Genomic DNA, 21,823 nt, shown 5'->3' on the forward strand with positions numbered 1-21,823 from the left:
AAAAGGAAATTTCATGGTGGAGAGATAGACACAAGAGGAACAGTATCATCTACAGTATGTGGGTGTCCAAGTAACTCTTGAGTTTACATATGGAAGAAGCTGTTACTGTTAACTTGATGCACCTGAAAATGATTTTTTTCATGCCAGAGTTGATAAATCCAAAATATATTTTGTCACTCTGCAAATCAGCTTCTTACTGTATGAAGAACTTCAGTTTTATACCTAGATCAACATCATCAGCCTTGCTTGCTGCCACAGCAGTTGAGTCTCCATTAATGACATCCAGAAAAAAATCAGCAGGATTGTTGTATGGCTCGCATTCATAACCTGCAGAGAAACAGTATTCGATCTCTCAGGCAAGTCATTCTACAGATGGTAACGTGTTGAAAAGCACTTGAGGTAATATGCCATCGGCCAGACTATGATACCCTTACTTATGTTGAGTAGTAACATACACCACAATGTGGTCCAACTGGCCCAAACTGCTAATCAACATGAGGAAGGAGATTGCAAACTGGCCCTATCAAAGCTGCCATAAAAGGAAAGCTGTAAGAATTCAAAATATCCAAAGATGACAACTAACAAATGAGCCCTTCCAAATTCTAACTGCATGTCTGTTGTTGCTAATTCTATTCTGACCTATCAGCTGGTACTAATAGACTTAATGATAAGTCATTTTTCTGCTTCTCCTTATGGCAGGTTTAATCGTTTGGATTTATTGAACCCACAAATCTATGGGTAAAGTGCTTAAGTGTTTTACTGAATCAGGGCCTAGTGTACAATTCATATAAAAAAAACAAAACTAAATACTGTGATATAACATGCATTACTTTTTACTTTTAAAGTAATTTCTGATAAGCACAAAGGGTAACAGTTAAGGTTCAGCCTTCATCCTCAACTCTGCATTTCTCAATTTGAGTGCTTGGTTTTTCAACTTTAACTTTGCATTAATGTTACTGTTATATTAAAAAAAACAATCCTTTAGTATGTTTTGGTATGGGAAACAATGAGGCACATTAACCATTGAATCCCATGATTCAAGAGCCATTTTTACTGAGTCACTTTTCAAAACAGAGCTTCATTTTAAGTATGTTCCTTTTAGTGTCCACTGTTGTGACTAAAGCTCCAGAAGAAAACTCACCAATAGATTTGAAGTATTCAATGGCATTCTGAGCAGGGCCATGGTACAGCATTCTTCCTGCAGCCAATAATGTCAGGTTGTCAAACAATCTGAATATGGAGTACCGGGGCTGATGGATGGAAAAGATTATTGTTTTCCCCTGCTTTGACATCCTGAATGTAAAGTGGAAAATAATAGAGGTATCAAATATCTGCACTCTTTGAGGAGTTTTCTTCTTTCAAATTCCTTGCAATACAAATCAGTAAATTAACACAGTTCAACCTGTTGTTGGAGAATCCAATGCAAGGTACAAAAAGGAATAAAACAAGCCCAGCAATATACTAACTACACATTAACCATTCTAACCACATTTTAACTGCAGATTTATGGAGTACATCTCTGTCAAAGCTGGTTCTTTCCCAGTGATTCCATTGCAGTCACCTTTTCAGGAGCAGCAAGACTGCATTGGCAGTGCTGGCATCTAATCCAGTAGTTGGTTCATCTAAGAACAAGACTGCAGGGTCAGTAATGAGTTCCATTCCAATATTGGTCCGTTTTCTCTCTCCCCCGGACACCCCACGAATGAACTGGGTGCCAACCTAGTGCAAAACAAGCAGCTTGTGTCATTTTGTCTGACTTCAAAGTATTCAAACAAAAAAACATCCAACACATTTAACAGCACATTAACTTCTGGGAGAGTTCTGGGTGATTACATTGTAATTATGGATTCAAATATGGATTCAAGGATTGACATTGTTTAAGGGAATAGTGCAACTCTGAACGTTGCAGAAAAAAGGGCCCCCCTTTAAAAGTTTTCACCCTGAAATCTAAGTTTCTCCATGACACTCAGGTCACCTGCTTTCCTCCTACTTGTAATTACTGTCCTGTGTCTGATAGTTTAAGAATAGAAGCATAAGTAACAAGCCTTTATCCTCATTGATACTATGGGAACAGGCAGCTGTGCTGGGGTTTATCAGCCTTTCTGCTATTAGAATAAACCACTAAATCAAAAACACCCCTGCTAAAGTGGAGCCATTTTATCATCTAAAATAATTTAATATTTGCTATTAATTGGGCATCATAATATGACAGCTTACCTTGGAATCTGCCACTTTGGTCAAACCCAGTTCCTTGATGATCTGGTCGATTCGTTCCTCCTTTTCCTGTTCCTTCACAGACGTGGGGAGCCGGAGTGCTGCTGAGAACTGTAAATTTTCTCTCACTGTCAGAGTTCCCATCACCACATCATCCTAAGTAACAAAGTTACATATTTAATGTTCATTCCAGGCTTAATTTTTCCTCTTCTGGGACTAGCACGTGCATCTTACGTGTGTACTGTACATGCAGAGTGCATTTGTGTGGCAGTGACAGCTGCTAGAATCAAATAGGCTGGATCTTCAAAACCTGAACATCCCATCAGATATTTGCTTTCAATACTAGTCTCTGCATGTTTGTGCAATTTATGGCAACAAGGGACTATCGTACATGTATCAAATAGCAGAAATATCAATACATGTGTATACACTGTCCAGATATTTCCCTGCCCAGCATGTTTTTCAGAGCAGCTAAACATTGGCAATGCAGCGAAAAATTCAAACATAATTTTCAACTGTATGAAGGAAAATCTATCAACAAAATGTTTCTGGATTTGGCCCTGCCCAGGTGCTGAGCACCACCTGTGGGAAACAGAGTGCCCTCAACTCCTCTTGTCTTTAATGGAGGTTGAGAGTGCTCAGCACCCTGCAGAATCAGTATCTGGAAAGAGTTCTTTCTACAGATGTGAATAAAATCTTTCTTCAAATATCTGAGGTTGTGGTTTGGAAATGTGGTAACTGCAGATCACAGCTAAGCAAAAACTAATAAGTGCAGAAAGGTTGTGAGAACACCTCCATGGAGTGCTGTGAAACTGCTGATTTAAACTGAATCCTCTCTTGAGGTTACCAGAGCAAGGGGTAGGCAGCATGGTCAAGAGGAATGAGCCCAGTGTGGAGAGTGAGGAACCTCTGAGTTTGAATGCACCAGGGGCTAGATTATGCCCCATGCTGAGCACTGTGGCCCCAGTGCAATTAGCCCATGTTTACTTTAAGTACATGAGAGTTTCATCAGAATGAACACTCACATGCTTAAAAAATAAAGTGTATGTTTAAGTGTTTTGCTGGATCAGGGTCACAGTGCTCAGCACTTTGTGGGATTTAGCAACTCTTGTTGACTAGATGGTCTTAGGCAAGCTCCCTGACCTTCCTGTCTTAGTTTACCTCTCTGTGAAATGGGTATAATAATATTTATTATTAGGTATTGTATGGGCAGCACTTTGAACATGCAGGGGCTAAGGGTTATTGACAAAGCAACTGCAAACTGGAGCTCTGTGAGAGTACATTCAGTCCTACTACCTCCCTTGTATCAGTACTTGTTTAACTAAATACATGCATTGTGGGACCCCATTACATGATGCATCATTGTTCCTTGATACTCTATTCTGGCTTCAGGTGGCCCTGACAACTGCGTTCTCAGGTGGCCCTACCTGCATTCTCTCTCTTAGATCTGAATCAGGAGCTTAAAGGAAAACACCATGCAGGCAGCCAAAAACCAAGAAAGTGCCAAATCAGTACTGATGGAATAGAGAAACCTGGTGCCAAATACATTTTGAATTTGGAAGAGAAAAGGAGATGGTGGGAAGGAAAAAAGTTGTTACATGTTAAGGGAACTCACACGTGTGTGTGTGTGTGAGTGAGAGAGAGAGAGAGAGGCAGAGAGAGAGACATGGTGGATAGAGAAAGCAATAGACAGAATGTAGAGCTTCTCACTTTATAAGATAGTTCAAGTGAAGAATCATGTCAGTCAATTATGTGACATCTTTGAAAACCAAAATGTCATCCTTAGGACAGGATACAGAAAATTAAAAAGGATAAAAGGGACTGATTCACTGTGATCCACAATCAAGCCTTCAGTTCCACACCTGTCAGGAGACCACTGCTTTTAGGAAGCATTATCCGCTGTGATGAGGTACATTGTCCAGCAAGCTCTCTGGACATTTGAGCTGGTGTTGCCCAGGTACACCAAAGACCCAAGCCACTGTCTTCCCTGTCAGAGTTGTGAAGATTTGCAATAAGACTGTGAAGGGGTAAAGGGAACTGAGGTGCATATGCAGCTGAGCTCGTTAGTCTATCAGCCTCAGCTGCTGTGTATAAAAGGAGGAAGAAGAAGGTGATATGGGAAATTAGATTGGGAGAGTGGGTTGTCTTGATGTGTTCTGAGAAAAGTAAGGGGGAAAATGTTATCTGGGCTTTGTTTATAGCTTATAAAGGGAATGACTTTTTATCTGATTGATCATACAACAGTTTAGACATCTCTCTATTAACTTTGTTTTGAGAGAGTACTGGTCAGTGATGGGCTGACCATATTTTAATTTCTCTCCCTTTGCCTCTAATAAACCATATGTATTGCACTGAAGATAGGCAAGAGATAGTGGGAAATCTATTCATTTGTTTTTCCCACTGAAGCAATAACACTTTCCCATATCCAAGGAAGGAGGCATCCTCTCTGGCCAAACAAGCTTATGAGCTGAACATCTGTGGAAAACTTTATACTTTGAAAAATGTATTGACTATATTGGTAGTGTAGAGCTGTGTCCAAGCTTTTGAGCATGAAGTGGAGGTATGGAGTGATTGTAGAGGAGGCTGAGGGAACAATTTTTGAAAATACCAATCCATCTGGAGCAATCTGGTCTGTTGTAAAGGGGGGGAAATGGCCCTGCTGACGTTTTTTTATGAACCCCAGTGGTAAAATCAACTCTGGCCAGGATCCAGAAAGGGATTGATTCCCAAACTTCCTTTCCATTTGGTGGCAGAATTTTAATATAAGGCTCCCAGGAGTGGCCTCAAAGAATCTCTCCAGCATACTGGTGGGCTGTCATGCCCTCTTTTTTTCTTGTGCAAGAGCAGCCAGATAGCAGAGGACTACAGTGATAACAATTGCTAAACTGAATATTCCTTTACAAGGCATAACATTTCCTGTGGTGTTTCTCAAGAACCATCCTCCCCCAGTTGATAGGGAAGGGACATGCCTGTAATTTTGGATGTGTTTTTCTGATACCTTCTCAGATCTCTACATGAGTTAGAATTCTTACCTGTTTCAAAGAGCCATGCTAAAGAAAGGTCAAGTCAGAATATAGACATACCTGTCAAACCTTCAAAATGTGAGGTGTAGTTGCATGTTATGATAGGAAATAAATTATAACATAGGGCCAGATCACTCACTCTCACAGCTACACCCACAGGACAAGATGGGGGGGGGGGAACTCAGTGAGGTTCACATTGCAGAGTTTTCCTGGAGACAGGCCCCTATAGTAGTAGGGGGTTAAGGAGGGCTGTAGATTTGACAGGCTGTGCCCCCTTCCACCTCTGTAGATCCAAGGGATCCATAGGGAATGGAGCCTCTTTCCATATGGAAACAGATGATATTCTACAGGGATGATAGCTGTTCCAATGGCTTTGCTCGCCCTTGCGAACTGTACACCAATAGAAACTGTGCTACTATTGGCTGGTTTTCCTTGCAGATGCCCAGTAGCAGTCAGCGGGACATACTACAGTTCCAAGCTGTTTAAACTTCTCCCTGGATTTCTAGGTACTCTGCAGAGAAAGGTGACCGCTGTGGAAGGGTCAGCTCCACTGCTTCAGCCCCTCTTGATCTCTAAACTCAGTGGAGCTCTATGGGCAGAGCAATGGTGCTGTGGAAGCAACATTCTGTACGGGTTTCTTCTACATGGGCGGGGGAAGAGCCACATGTGGAAGGTCCCCACAGCATGCAGAAGCTCAGGGAATAATCCTGGAAATGGAAATCCACTTATCCCATTTACATTTTAAATTATAATGTGTGATTTCTGAATTATATCCTGTGTCAGTTTTGACAAGTCAGCTGCTGCAGTTACCTCATATTGGACAATTCTGGTGCAGTTTGGCTCAGAGGATGTCAAAACGACAAAGGCAGATGCAGTCACGGCAGGCTGACTTACCTGTACCACATATCCAGAGATACATTTAAAGTTGGCAGGCTGAGGAGTTCCATTTATCAAAACATCTCCGGACAGACCATGAGGATCTTTCCTTGCAGCTAAGATATCCAATAGCCTAGAAGAAGAAAAGTCCATCACCTTAAAGAGCTCCGAAGTGTATATTTTCACCAAGCTGTAAGAGTCGGGGCCAGTGAAAGGCAAATCTGGCAGACAAATACAGTTAACAGTATATAGCCAGCTGTGCACAAGCTTTCCCATATTGAAAATTTGCCACTTACTATAGTTCATATATTTTTAAAATCCCCTCAAAGAACAGAATTTTCTTTTTTTCAGTAAAATAAGCCTCCTGCTGTACTGTAGATTGATGCATAAGGGGAGAATGTCAGGAAACTATTTACTAAAAAGAAATAAATTAGTAAATATAAATAAATTAGTAAAATTGGCTCTTTTTCTTTTTTTCCCCTTTTTTGTTGCTTTTAAATAAAATTTCCGCTTGAGGTCAAATTCTGCTCTGAAATCCATATAATTATTCTCCATTTATCCATTTACTCTGGTGGAATTAAGATTGAAATCTTTCCCTGGGAGTGTTGTTCACAAATATTTTATATATATAGGTGCATTTTCTTGTTGGCATGATTCCTCTTGGTGAGGAACATGGATAAAGTAAAACAGGTCCTTTCACTGCTTCAACACTTACGAAGATTTCCCACTGCCAGTGGGTCCCAGAATTGCATTCAGTCCTGGTCTCATAACCCCACTGTAAGACAAAACCAACAGGTTTCTCATTCATTGTTTCATTTACAGGTTAGTTCTGTTAATCTGCAGATTTAATTTGCATCAAATCCTTTTGGGGCTAGTGAAGTTAGTTGGTTACATCAAATAATGACTTGACTCCCGCTTAGTTTACATTGCTAACTTAAAATAAAAAGATATATCCCATATTGTTAACTAAAAAGTAACACAGAAACTATAATTATCAAACAATAGCAAGACATATGTTGATCTAGCCATACTAAGCACAAACTCACTCTAGAATACATGCAGTCTTAGCAAGCATGGTTCTCTGGCCATCCCTCTGTAAGACAGGCATTTATCATGTAGGAAGGGCATCTATATTTAAAGAAATACTTGGAAACCTGACTTAATGACTCTACATCAGATGCAAAGAACTATCTCAAGCTCAGCAGCCAGAAGAAAATGGTATTAAGTATGCATTTGGTTACCAGTCATTTTGTCTGGAATCAACTCTTTCAATAAAACACAATAGGCAGCTATTTACACTGTGTAGTTTCCTAGATAACAATCAACACTTCCCTTCTTTTGGTCATTGTTACAGATGAAAGATTTAGTGGTAAGGGCCAAATTCTCATAGCTGGCCCCCATATTGCACATGCAGACAAGCATTTGTGCACTTCAGTACAGTTTGCATGTGCAAATGCGTGTCTGTGTGTGTAAATGCAGGCTTTGTTCACTGAAGTGGGAGTCTGACCATGGAAATGGACAATGAGCTACACAAACAACCATTTATATATACAATATAGGTAGCTACTTTTGAATGGCAGCACTGAACTCACAGATACGAGTACAAAGAAAGCAAAACTAGCTGATTGAGTGATAAGTAATGGAAACTTGGAAACTCATTTGTAGTCAGAGAAGCAGCACCAATCTGCATTAGAGCAGAGGACTGGCAGAGAAGATCTAAAAGTATCTATCTGAGGATCTCTCTGATTTGGGATTTGGAATGGGCAAAAAATATCCTTCTAACTAAGAAGTCATGTCCGAACGACTACTACTCAGTAACTTTAACTATATTGTAGTCCATTCCTTTCCCACACTACTTCATCTATGTTTTGTCTAATTTAGATTGTCATATCTTCAGACAGAGAACTGGTTTTTTACATGTCTGCAAAGTGCCTAGCATATGAAGGTTGCTACAATAACAAATAAAAGTTAATAATAAACAATTTATCAGAGATTTAGTTTCAAATCAAAGGGTACTGGAATCTTATGAGCTCTTCACATAAAATTTTGGGTGCATAGAAACTGAAGAGAGAAAATAGGCCCCTTCCAATGTTGGATATGACCTGAAAGCAGAACTGCAGGGATGGCTTTGGATAAAGGAAATTTGAGAAGATTTAGCCTCTTTCAGTCGCAGCACAAGGATTTAAAAATAAGTAAATAAATAAAATAAATAACCAGAGCGTAGGAGTAGAGTGTTCTTATTGATGAGGGTGAATCTATTGATGTCTGCAAGTCACCTGGAATAAAACTTCCCTTGGATAGGCTTCTCACACATAGCTCTGTGTGATTACATAACTAAATAGATTTTTGACCAGGCAAGAAAGTCCACTCTCGAATGTATATGACTGACATATATGAACATTATTAGTTAATAATGTCTGAAGTAGCACCAGGCAGGTAGAGGGCTCCCTCACAATCGGTATTTCCCTTTACAATGATTAATTAATGGTGAGTCAACATTTTCCACACATGGCAATGCCCGATTGCTATTTCTTGCCTGATGTCATTGGATTCTAGTTACTTCCTTCTTTCTGCAATCCATTATCCTTGTTATTTTTCATAAGGCAGCGCTTTCCCCTTTCCCCTATCAAAAATGTCCGGGTGTTCTGCTTTAACAGTTAAAACACAGTAATTAGATAATGAAGTTACATTATAACACTCAACAAAAATAGTTAAAGACCAAATAAAGTGTGCGGCTGGGAGTTCTACACAGGGACCAGCGGAAATTAAAATAGAAAACAATGTTTTCAATTACGCTTATAATTGGGAAGAGGTGGGCTGAGAGGATTGTCCAATGGAAGCATGTTCCCCACTTTAAAAGCCACCCAGGAAACAGATCATGTCCAATCAAATTTCTTCTGTAACAACAGAGAACTTAAATGGAAAAGCAAGCTGTTACCTTCATCCCAGGGACAGTAGTAACTGTTAATAATTAATAAAGATTTCTATAAACTTTTTACCTGTGCCTCATTCACTTATCACTTTTATTATTTTATTATTGAATTTTATGATTAAAAAAACCTGCAAACTTCCAAAACACAACACGCAATCTCACAATGTAAGAAATCATCATCACCTGATTCTTCTTAAATACCCATGTTTGGCAAACCTTCCAACGTCTTTAGAATGCACCATGGGAATCACATTAAAGTAATTGTGGTCTAATTGTGAATAATTAATACAAAGACCCACCAATCATGTGAGGAAATCTGTGTGAGCTGACTCTATTTGCCCTGGGAAATGTCAAAGATATTTAATATTGTCTTTCCAGCTAACTGTTGGATAAAATGTTAATTCCAAGAACCACAGAGCAATGTTAGGTTATAATTAAAATGGGTATAAAGTTAAAAGACAAGAAAATTTTTGAGTCATTACTAAAGGTGTCCATTATAAATAAGAGCCTGTTGACTATGTTTGCTACTGAACACGAGAAGGATCTTGCGGTCTTTATTCAGGCAAGTCTGCCATTGATGTCAATAGGAGTTTTGACTGAGAAAGGACAACAGGGGCTGGACTAATTATGTTAAGTGTAAGGGTCCCTGCACCTACTAAATTTATCATTAATAGGAACAATATTAAAATTGATATTTTAGAGAAACTAACACATATGAGGGTGGCTACTCTTTCAGCAATCTGGTTATAAACTGTGACCATCTCACTCTTTAGCATTGCTCCCAAAGATGTCCAAATCTGGGGGTTTGGTGCAGCCCATTAGAGACACAGAAACCAGTTATCATGTTTGACTATGGATCTAAACTTCCCCAAAGCTCAGGGGTGTTTGAATCTAAAGTTTTCCTGTAGGCCCCACTCTAATTTACAGCATTGTATATTATAAATAATAAAGGGTAGTTTATAAAGATTTGTGTGAAACATCTTTTATTTCTTTTATCAATCTTTTCTCTGAGCATGGTTGTTACAATAATGAGATATCACAGCTACATAGTAAAAACATGAGTACATCATGATAGTTCTGGGTAGCTGTGAGGGATTTATTTATTTGATTTTCTATCTCATTTCTTGTAGGCAACAAGACAGAAGTTGTTCTTTAGGAGAGGGGGATTTTTTTGTCCCCCTCTCCTAAAGGCCAAGTCCTTGCCTACAGACAGCCCCCCAACCTGAAGCGAATACTCACCAACAACCACATACCACACAACAGAACCACTAGCCCAGGAACCTATCCTTGCAACAAAGCCGTTGCCAACTGTGCCCACATATCTATTCAGGGGACACCATCACAGGGCCTAACAACATCAGCCACACTATCAGAGGCTCGTTCACCTGCACATCCACCAATGTGATATATGCCATCATGTGCCAGCAATGCCCCTCTGCCATGTACATTGGTCAAACTGGACAGTCTCTACGTAAAAGAATAAATGGACACAAATCAGATGTCAAGAATTATAACATTCATAAACCAGTCGGAGAACACTTCAATCTCTCTGGTCACGCAATCACAGACATGAGGGTCGCTATCTTAAAGCAAAAAAACTTCAAATCCAGACTCCAGCGAGAAACTGCTGAATTGGAATTCATTTGCAAATTGGATACTATTAATTTGGGCTTGAATAGAGACTGGGAGTGGCTAAGTCATTATGCAAGGTAGCCTGTCTCCCCTTGTTTTTTTCGTGCAAACCCCCCCCCCAAGACGTTCTGGTTAAACTTGGATTATTGCTGTGCACATTGTAAGATGAGCTGTTGCCAGCAGGAGAATGAGTTTGTGTGTGTGGTTTTTGGAGGGGGGGGTGTGTGGGTGGGGGGGGGGGTGAGAAAACCTGGATTAGTGCTGGAGGTGACCCACCTTGATTATCATGCGCATTATAAAGAGGGGTTTCAAAGGGGGATGGGCTGTTGCCAGCAGGAGAGTGAATTTGTATGTGTGGGGGGGGGGGGGGAGGAGGGTGAGAAAACCTGGATTTGTGCTGGAAATGGCTCTACCTGATGATCACTTTAGATAAGCTGTTGCCCGCGGGGGAGTGGGGTGGGAGGAAGTTTTGTTTCATGGTCTCTGTGTGTATATAATGTCTTCTGCAGTTTCCACGATATGCTATGCATCCGATGAAGTGAGCTGTAGCTCACGAAAGCTCATGCTCAAATAAACTGGTTAGTCTCTAAGGTGCCACAAGTACTCCTTTTCTTTTTATGGATTTTTTTGTGTGTTTCAATTTAGATATAAAATATCAGATTGAATCTCTCTGTGCTATCCCTCACCCCTTTCCCAGACTCATTATATTTGTTTTTTTTTCTTTGCTGTTTTAGTCAATCAGAAGTGTGATTCATTTATTTATTTATTCATTCATTCATTTGCATTTTGTTTATGGGGAAACAACATGCACTAGGTCTAGAGTCTAAAGGACATATGCTCTTCTCACACCACTACAAATATGGAGTAACTCTGTTTAAATCTAATGAATTACACTGGAGTAAGACTCTTGTCAGAGAATAAAGATTTAAAATTTCACATTTGGTGGATATAGTCACTCTGCAGCATGGAAGGCTTGGTGTATTAAGAAATGCTGTATGGGCAAAGAGCAGTACATATAAAGGTCCAACCTTTCATGCATTCTGAGAGCTGAAATTAGAGAACTGACCTACAATTACATCATGGAATGGCAGGTTATACAACTAACTTTCGTGACACACAATTCAGACTTATCTAACTGGAAACTGGCCAACATTGTACAAGGGATCCTTGACAACAAGAGCAATATCATGCAACTACTAAGCAATAACTAATAGAAAGCAGTGCAATAAAATTGTGGGCACCCAAACTCTCACATGCATTGTTCTAGTTACAGAATAATACTCTTTGCTACTTTTAAAGACTTGAGTCTTAACTCAAAGCTAGAGCCAGGGTTATTAAAAATACCTTAAGTTCTGGTCCTACATTCACATCTAGGCAGCTGAGTAAATGACCTGATTTTCAAAAGAGCTGAACACGCTGCAGCTTCTGTCGACATTAATGGAATTGAGAGATGCAAGCACTTTTGGAAATCAGGTTAACTTTTTATGTGCCTAAATATGGACTTGGGGAGCCTACTCTGAGTGCCTGTTTTTTTGAAATCTTGACCAATTTCTGTACACTATTATTACACAGGTATTCATGGCTCAGTGACTTATCTGAACCTAACTGTCAAGAAAGGAAATCAAATGAACATGTACTCTATGACAGAGAAGTTTAAATACATACTTGATATCTTTCAAAATTTCTTTATCTGCCGTTTTTCGACAACATATGAAGCCACTCTTCACCTCCACTCTGTAGCAGATGTTGTGAAAGGTCACAATGGTTCCTCTGCTGACTGATGGGTCTTGAGAGGACTGTTTTCTGCTCGGGAGGCCGTTTGTACTTGACATTTGAATACTGATGTCTGACTGGTTGTCTGTCATTTTGGAAGGATTCCACTTCTGTAAACATAAACATTAACAAAGGTATCCTAGATAGAGAAGAGATGAAAGACCACCCTAGATGCAAAGCAGCCAACTTAGTTTATACTGTATGTACCCTCCAATAAATGTGGATGTTATACTCAGAGTGAACCCCATTCAACACTTTTCCTTCTTCCATAATCCTTCCTAATTTTTTTTCCGTGTGCTGGACTATAAAATGGGAAAGCCCATATACAGATAACATCTAAAACACTACCTTAAAAGAACATTAGCACTGCCAAGCCACACATTCAGCAGTAAGGAAATGTAAGGATTAAGGTTGCTGTGTAACTTTAATTCTGTCCCTTTTAATTACATGATGGCATACTATTCTTTCCCACTGAGCCCTTGCCTTATTCCATGCACGCGATGAATGGGGTTCACTGAACGAGTAGCTATTCTATTTTACTTTTTATACTCCTTGTTAAAGGCATTACTTTCAACCCCTCCTCTGAATATAGGACTATTAATGATCATTTCCTCATGAGCTGTTCTATGGTACTCTCATCATCACATCTGAGTGCTTACCAGTCATCAATGATTTTTTTCTTCACCACACCCTTGTGAGAAGTGGTGGTATTAGCTCCCTTTTACACATTGGGAACTAAGGCACAGAGATTAAAGGCAACATTGTCAAAAGCGTTAGCTAAGTGTGGGTGCGCACGTTGAGAAGCCGAGGACCTGAGTTTTCAGCGTAGTGACCATTTTACAGCACTTTATATGTTCAGAGCACTGCTCCCATGGACTTCAGTTGCAGCTGTGAGTACTCAGCAGTTCTGCAAATCAGACCCCAAGAACTTCAGATCGGGTATGTAGAAAATGAGGGATACACAGTGGCCTCCTGTGAAAAATCCGGTTTATAAGACTTGTCCAACTTTACATAAGGAACATTATGGCAGAGGCAGGGATAAAATCCAGTTCTCCAGGCCAGGGTGCTGGAACAATTTTTATAGTGGGGGTGCTGATCATGGAAACAAGGGAAATCATGCATTTGGTGTTTGTTATTACTACTTCAAGCCAGAGGGTGCGGTAGCACCCTTAGTTCCAGCACCACTGTCTCCAGGGCCACACTCAGTTGCCTTAAGCATGAGACCACCCTTTCTCTTCCTGCAATCCCCTGCCTTGTTCAGCAGACACCTTCCAGCTTCTGCAACAAAAGAGACAGGGGTCCTGCAGAGAGCAGTCTCCTTCACTGCACAGCTCTGATTCATTATTTTTATTAGTTGCTAACCATTCGAACATGTTAACTGGCAACTAAATATAGCCTAGACACTAAAATTTGATGTTTCTTTTCTGCTAACCAGGAGGATACACTGTATCTATACACATTTATTTAAGCAATTATATAGCTTAATTTACATTTATTCAGATTCTTAATTTTTACATTTTTTTTATTTTGTTAGAAAATGGTGAATGATGCATTTCCCATTTATTAAATAATGATTGTTTTTCTTGTGATTTGTGTCAAGGACGGATGGAAATTCAAATTCAATTAAAAATGCACACAACCAGCTGTTAAATTTTTTTTATTAAATAAATCTACCTTAAGAGTGAATGGTACATAAGAAAAAAATGTTTATCAAAAGTTTATGAAAGCATGTTTTGCAGTTCAAACTAACCAATTTATAAAGCAAAGGAAATATTATAGAATGTGCAGTTAATGAACTCAAACAATTGTTCCCCATTATCATGTCCTTCAAGATTTTAGAAACAGTAGAACTCACCCTCTCACATCTAGTTTTTACTTGTAGATTGGAAGAAGAAAACAAGCTTTCCTGCTTTTTCAGCTCCCAGTCAGTCTCTTAACTTTGAATGAGCTAGTCATTGTAGTGAAATTGAATAAACAGAACTAAAGAAAATATTTTCTCTGCACCTGCAGAAGAGGCCACAGCTATCAAAAGCTGGTTTAGTACTTCAACAAACTGTGGTTCCCGGTGCTTTGTCAGTGACTTCCACCAATTCAGTAGTTTGACTTCCTTTAAACCTTGGCAGCAAACAGTACTACTTAATATTATTTTTGTATTTAATTTAAATGATTTTAATAGATCGTAATAAGTTCAGGCCTTAACATCGGTTGTCAATTTCAAATTTAATTTTAAAAAGTTTTTTTAAAATAAACCCGTATTTAATTTCCATTCAAAATCCAATTTAAATTAAAATAATCTAATTTTAAATTTAAAAATGCAATTTTTTATTTTAAAAAAATCATCTATTTTTATCTGCCCTGTAATCTATTATATTCACAAAGAGTAGGTCTGTGATCCAGACTTCTGCACTGAGAAATAGGACACCTGGAAGGGAATGATCATCCCCATCAGGAGCCAGATTCTCCATTCCTCTCCAGCTGTACGCGTAGCAGGAATTGGGGTAGGGAGAAGGTACAAAGTGCTTAGCCTGGCATCTGGTGCAAGCTGGAACTACTACAGCCCCCAGGAGACCATTCGACAACCATGACTAGCTGGAGTCCAGCATGCTCCAGCCATGCCTCCTTCCTCCTCCCACATGCTCTGATATGCCCCAGTGCGCCCCCACACCATGGGTGGCAAAGGGGTAGCATAGAGTCTTTCTGACATCTCTCTGTCTGCAAGATCTGTTCTGCCCAGTGTCTAGCTGCTTTATGCCACCAAAACAGCATAAAGAGGCCACAGTGCAACACAGAAGCTGACCCTAGATTTATTCTGTACTGGTTTTACTACAGAGTGATGTGGGATCCTACAGAATTGAAATTACGTAACACCTGCTTCCTATAATCTTTCCACTATTAAAGAGACATTTTCAAGGCAGTAGACCTAAAATAAGACCCACCATGCTTTGTTTTGATTCATATTTGCTCTCAGGGTTATAGGACTCTTTCTCCACCCTATCTATCAGCTCTTTTCTTGTAAGCAGGTAGGCTGGTGCCTTTTGGGATAGGTTAATATGATATCTGATTAAATTGTCTTGATCTGGAATTCCTCAAAGCAGCTTAATTTTTGGGCCTTAACCAATCCATGGTGGGCACAGAACCTTCCGATATTCTACAAGAATAGATGGGGAGGACTCTGAGTTACTAGTGAGAATTCTTTCCCAGGTGTCTGGCTGAGGGTTTTGCCCACATGATCAGGATCTAACTAATTGCCATATTTGGGGCTGGGAAGGAATTTTCCCCCGGGTCAGATTGGCAGAGACTCTGAGGGGTTTTTTCCTTCCTCTGCAGCATGGGGCACGGGTCTCTTGTAGGTTTAAACTAGTGTAATATGGTGGATTCTCTGTAACTTGAAGTTTTTAAACCATGATCTGAGGACTTCAGTAACTCAGCCAGAGGTTAGGGGTCTATTATAGGAGTGAGTGGGTGAGGTTCTGTGGCCTGCAATGTGCAGGATGTTAGACTAGATTGTCACGGTGGTACCTTCTAACCTTAAAGTCTATGAGTCTAAGAAAGTATTTGATATTGTTGCTGTTTGTCAAGAAACCAGTGGAGCCATTAACACAGGGAACAGTGACCTCCCTGTCAGTGATAATATACCCAAAGGGTTGCTTTTGAGAGATAAGCCACATAGTTGTGTTCCTGAAGCTTTGACAGCACATTGGCTGCCTTGTAATCTTTACTGAAACCAGAGACATAAAGTGCAGCTTGCTTGTTAAAGTTGCTGCTGCCAGTGGCTGAAACAGATGTCTTTCTGAATGACACCCAAAGAGGCCTGGCACGATTGAGGTCTAGGGTTCTTCATAGTTGGGAATACAGTTATACTCTGTCTCTTGGGTGACCTTTTTAAAAGTGATGTTATGAAGATGAGGACACTCTCCCCATCTCTCCAGTGCACTAGGACAAGAAGAAGATCTTAAAAGTATTTTGTGATATGAAAGTTCCTGTTGTTACAAAGCAACGGAAATAAAAATACCACAAAAAAATTAGAAAATTGTTTTAGGAGCAGAAGTGCAGTTCACTAAGGAGACTCCTCCTCCTGGCCTCAGCCGTGCCAACTGAGAGCAACCCCTTAGCCACCAGGTGCCATATAGCAAGTTAAACCAACTTCCTGAGTTTCAGGAATTCCCCTACATCAAATGAATTCCCAGATGCCCTGGTTAGGATAGATCTCGGCCTCCTTAGCATGGCCAGAATGGCACAAAGTGACTAAAGCACAAGTTAGAATTTAGCCTGCCCTTAAATTTAAAATTGACTTTCCTGAGCTTGTATTGCTTTATCATGCAACATTACACCACTCTCAAAAATACAGGAAAACAAAATATGGAACATTTGGTGACATGTTGAATAAACCCCCTGTAAACCAGGGACACAACAAATGATCCTCTCCAATAAGGTAAGCAGAGAAAAGCACTCTTTAAGCTAACTGAAGGCCACCTTTTTGAAAACAAGACGTGACCTTGCACAGCTACATTTGTGCATACTTTTACTGCAGTTGACACACAGTTGTTAAGTCTTAATTAATTCTAAAAAATAATTATTTTGCTGTTCTAGGTGATGTATCAGTCACAAATTAAAATCTGCACTACTCGCCTCTCTCCTCATCTGAGTCTTGTTATAACAAATCTTCCATTGTAGCAATTCCCTATGGGAGAAATTGGTGTGTCTCTAATCTTGTTCCAAAAGGCAATGAGCCACTACCAGCAGTAATATAATATCTGTGCATGGTGGGCGGACTTTTCATATGTTTTTGTTTTTTAGTATTTTTTCTATTAATAATGCAAACATTCACTGAGAGATTATATAGTTAATACTTTACTCAGCAATAGGAAGATTTTTATAAATCAGTAAGCCTCACCATGGAAAGATATGGGCAAGTTCCTTTTGATGTTTGCTTTGAGATAAGAGCAAAGGTTGTTAACATGCTTTACTATTACTTGTTTTCTCAGAGGGGAAGGTTTGTGTTATGTTATTTTGTGTCTGATTTGGCAGTCCTTTTGCAAGTAAAACTCCCAGAGAACAAAGAAATAGCAAAGAAAATATAAATCAAATTAATGTATGTATGTGTAATGAAATTTCATTTCCAGTTCACAAAAAACTCTACAAACATATGCTCATCTACTTTAGGTTTTAATGGACAGATAAATATCCTATAAAACAATGTGTCACATCATCACGTATAGGCATCGACATACTATAAGTAAATAATCAGAATAAATTAGTTTGTGTTCAGAAGTATTTTTCCAGTATGATGAACAAAGGGGACCATATCATCATTATATCAACTTTGGTTAAAGTAAGTTATTTTCTCTGTAACTGAAATGTCACCCACGTTGGCGAGCTATTCATGAATGGTACATGCTGTACTTGTTCTTTTTCAAAAAAATCTTCCTCGAACACTCATCCTTGCCATCAAGAAGTGAGTCATCAACAGCATTAATTCTTACCCCAGCACCTAATTTAGAAAAACCCAGTAGGAAACTCTTTGGATCAAGCAGCAGCGTAGTCGCAGCAATATCTTCTATGGATTACTAATATTTCATACTTGATGGATGATCCCAGAATAAATCTAAAAATCCTAGATGAACACATTTACACTAGAAAGCTGATGACTTGTATTCATATGATGTAATGCTATAAATGGACTAATATAAGGGCAGCCCTTACAGATGTTTAAATCCCATTAGAATCAATGGGAGTTTTGTGTGAGTAATTGCTGAAGTACTGACTACACAATAGATAAATCACCATATTTTCTACCACAACACATTATTGGACCTTTAGTGCTCCACTTATTTCATTACTCCATTTTTCTGTGTAACCAGGTTGTCCCCATTAAACCTATCCTCAAGAAAGATTCTCGTTTCAGACCTTCCACTGCATCCTTTCAAGGCAGAAGTTCAGTATCCATAATCTCTCTCAAACTATTAATCATATTACCAAGTCAGGAGACAAAAATAATCTCTCTCAAACTATTAATCATATTACCAAGTCAGGAGACAAAATAATTTATCTGGAAACATTTAAAATATTGAATCTTGATATTTAATCTTTCTTCTAACTGAACAGTAAAAATGCCCTCTTTAAAGAAATCAGCATAGCTTTCTGTCCATAGACGCCATAACTTAAGGTGTTTTCCTCTTTGGGGTTTGAAAATGTTATTTAAGTGTGTAAATTTGGGTGCATACAGGCAGTTTTCCCATGCATTGTACGTTGACTTGTATAGTCCAGAGGCCTGATTCCCCTCTCACATACGCCAGGGTAGATCAGGAGTCATTGACCTGAAATCAATTAAGTTATATGGCTATAAAACCCACATGAGCCATGGCAGAACCAGGCCTGAGATTTTTAAAGCAACTTTACTAAAAACATTTGCCACCCTATGATATTTTATATTAACAAAGAGATTATGTGAACTCTTGTCTTAGCAATTTCCTACAGTAACCGACCGGCACTGGACAAGTTTTCTAAATCATAAAGGAAGAGCGCTTGTAGCTCAGAAATGCAATTGCAAATCGCAAAACCCAACAACACATATTTTAACTGGTTTTCGAAAGACCAACCAGTTTATTCTAGGTATTTTACCTCTTCAAACAAACACATCAAGAGCTAAAATTAACTAAGAATATATCGTTTTAGAGCCAAAATCAACTCTCGTTAGTGTTAATGAGTTTTCCAAAGGAAGCATGATCAAGCCTTTTTTAAAAGATCCTAATTTTCAACATCCCATAAACCTGCCAGCCATTCATTAGTTAAGCTGTTACTTCTCTTATTTATAATGGGTGCAAAGTTTAACTAGTTCAAACTGTCAGGTGAAACCCTCCATAAAAGCATATTGTAGCTGTACATTTTAGTTCTCTATATAAATACAAATACATGAAACGTATATATAAATCCTGTACTTTATGCAATGCTTTGTGCAATACATATGTACACAGAGTACATATGCATATATTTATACAGGAAACCGGTGTGGTATATGTGGATTTATACACAGCACAATCCCCATTTTCATTAATGTTTTGGGTAAATTAAAACCATTTGTGTAAAAGGGGATTCAAGGATTCAGAAAATCAGGTATGTTAACGGGTAACTGATATACCTGGGGATGTGTAACCTAGATTTAGAGAAAAGGGTATTGTGTACTAAACAGGTTTGTATAAATGAGCTCTTGTGTATGTATGTGTATTATATAATGTACATACACATACATCCAAACTTCTAAGCAAAATGAACTTGTTTCCCTCTCCATATTCTAGCTCTTGAGCTCTTTAACTATTCAGCCATCAGTCTTACATGAGTTTTCTCCCTAACTTAATAAAATACATTATTATTTTGGACATCTAATTTTGTTGGTAACTTAAATGCGGTGGGGAACTCCAGGCAAATCACAAAACATTTTCTTTCTCACTGTCGGTCAAACCAGCTTCAGAATCTAATTCATTAGTTGGTGGCAGAATAGCACTTCCATTATTGTTTTTCTCACCTCTCCTCTCCCTGGCACAGGGAAGGAAACCGGTCACTAAATTAGACAGTTTAAAAAAATACAATTCCATCAATAAGGTTGAAATGTCCCAGTTGACTTACCCAGTGGATCTCAGTCCGTGCAGAAGGCAGCGGCAGTGAAGAAGTTTACGGGTGATACAGACAGGTACTGGGAGCGCAGCTGGAATCAGGGGAAGAGCAGTGAGTGGCAAGTGTAGCAGTGACCCCAGCCTTTTATGCAGCTCAAAGGAAGGTGAAGTCTCACCAGTGGCTCATCAGGCTTTCTGTAATATCAAGGGCTAATCCACAGGAAACCCCTCCTTTCTCTCCCAAACAGAGCCTTGCAAAGGACAGTCACCTCCCCTCCTCTTTGCTGCTGAAATAAGAGAGGCTCTCAGTCCAGGGGCAGGGACAGAGGCACATGCAGCTCCTAATCTTAGCTGTTCTAGCTCAGGGTGCCACAAATGAACTAAAGTGCATCGGAGCAGGAGTTCTGCAACACCTCATCCCCCCACAGTCTTGTGCCCAAGCTCAGTCACTGCCAGTGGCAGTGTGCCTGAGGACACACCACCAAACAAAAGACACGCCAGTGTTGACTTTCTGACATACTACAGCAGTGTCACCAACTGTGGACTCACAAAGATTCCACCAAACGGTCTAATTATTAATATGTATTATGTGCCCACAATGCACATGGTACTGACTGCAACTCGTTGTGGGGTGTTTTCTCTACTCTGTCTACCAGCCCTTCTTCCCCAGTGCTGAACATATTGTACCTGTAAGTGTAGACAAGGCCAAACCATGTTCAATAGCATTTCAGTAACCATGGTTAAAATTAGATTGGAGCAAACCTGGTCACTCTTCCTGGTTAACCATCTCCAGGACCGGTGCAGTAGTACCTGTAAATGACACCTGTTGTCAATTCCTTGGTCTGGTGAAATGTGTGGGTCAAATGGTGCAAACTTCTTTCAGAGACTGTATGCAGTCCTCCAGATCTAGGACTGGATCCTCAGGTATACTGGAACGCTATGTTATTTCATCTCTGTGTCCTCAGAACCTGGGGGCTACAGGGCTGCTCTAACATAAGCTGGCAGGAACAGTCCCCCAAGGGCCATTACACTGAAAGGGATAACCGGAACACAGCATGCTCAGGCCATACCTCCTCAAGCTGCCACATCTGTCTCACTCTAGAAGACCCTGTTCGTTGGCTTTGCACCACCAGGGGATTCTCCTGTGACAGAGAAATACCCAACTGCCCCTTCAGTCGAGTCCCCTTTATGCCACCACAGCAGTACAGAGAGGACTTAGCCTGTTGGGTATGAAATGTTATATTGTTCATGGTTTATTAAGTTACATGTGTGTATTAGACCCAATAATCAGTTTCTAAGGATATTGCAGCAATCCAAGATGGACTCTTGTGACTCCATTTTGTGACCCCACTATGCACTGTCAGCTTGGCCTGGAAGTAACTGGATTAAACTGGTTTTTCCTGCCTCTGGGCGATCTCAAGGCCAAACCGCCTCAGACTGTTTCCCATCTTTCCCAGGAGCATACCATGTTTTCCTGCCACAAACTGTATAAAAGGACTGTAATCACAGACTGGTGGTGCAGTCCATCTTGGGTCTTCCTGGCACCAGCACACCATCGAAGAATACCATTCATTCGTGAAGTGAGAAGAAAGAGGAAGACGCATTCCACCTTACTTGCTCCTGTTCCTGGGAACGTCAGCAACCAAAGGGTTCTCAGTCTATTTCTTCCATCCCAACGGTCATCGAGGGACTCTCCAGTGCTCCTCCTCTATGGGTTCCAGTTACCCACGGAGTGGAGGTCGTGGACTTCGCCACCACGGAAG

At 39.8% G+C, this 21,823-nt stretch overlaps 1 protein-coding gene across 5 annotated transcripts in view; it reads right to left on the reverse strand.

Annotated features, from left to right (window-relative positions):
* The window catches only part of LOC102935479 (broad substrate specificity ATP-binding cassette transporter ABCG2), a 36,066-nt gene extending 15,185 nt beyond the window's left edge, over nt 1-20,881 (reverse strand). Inside the window, exons 1-8 of one of the 5 annotated variants that reach the window (XR_006290306.1) lie at nt 20,074-20,881; nt 12,343-12,560; nt 6,829-6,888; nt 6,132-6,246; nt 2,218-2,370; nt 1,562-1,719; nt 1,142-1,293; nt 223-327 (exon numbers count right to left, since the gene is read on the reverse strand). Coding sequence is in view for 4 of the 5 variants with exons in the window: in XM_007066642.3 (XP_007066704.2) it covers nt 223-327; nt 1,142-1,293; nt 1,562-1,719; nt 2,218-2,370; nt 6,132-6,246; nt 6,829-6,888; nt 12,343-12,542 (943 nt within the window). In the remaining variant the exon portion in view is untranslated. Of the gene's footprint in view, nt 1-222; nt 328-1,141; nt 1,294-1,561; nt 1,720-2,217; nt 2,371-6,131; nt 6,247-6,828; nt 6,889-7,772; nt 7,856-10,430; nt 10,513-12,342; nt 12,561-20,073 lie in introns of those variants that run through there. The other 4 variants (XM_007066642.3, XM_043545131.1, XM_037896852.2 and 1 more) reach the window with 4 other exon arrangements.
* Nucleotides 20,882-21,823: the final 942 nt, after the last annotated feature.

Source organism: Chelonia mydas, chromosome 4, assembly GCF_015237465.2.
Source record: "Chelonia mydas isolate rCheMyd1 chromosome 4, rCheMyd1.pri.v2, whole genome shotgun sequence".
Classification (NCBI taxonomy): domain Eukaryota; kingdom Metazoa; phylum Chordata; order Testudines; family Cheloniidae; genus Chelonia; species Chelonia mydas.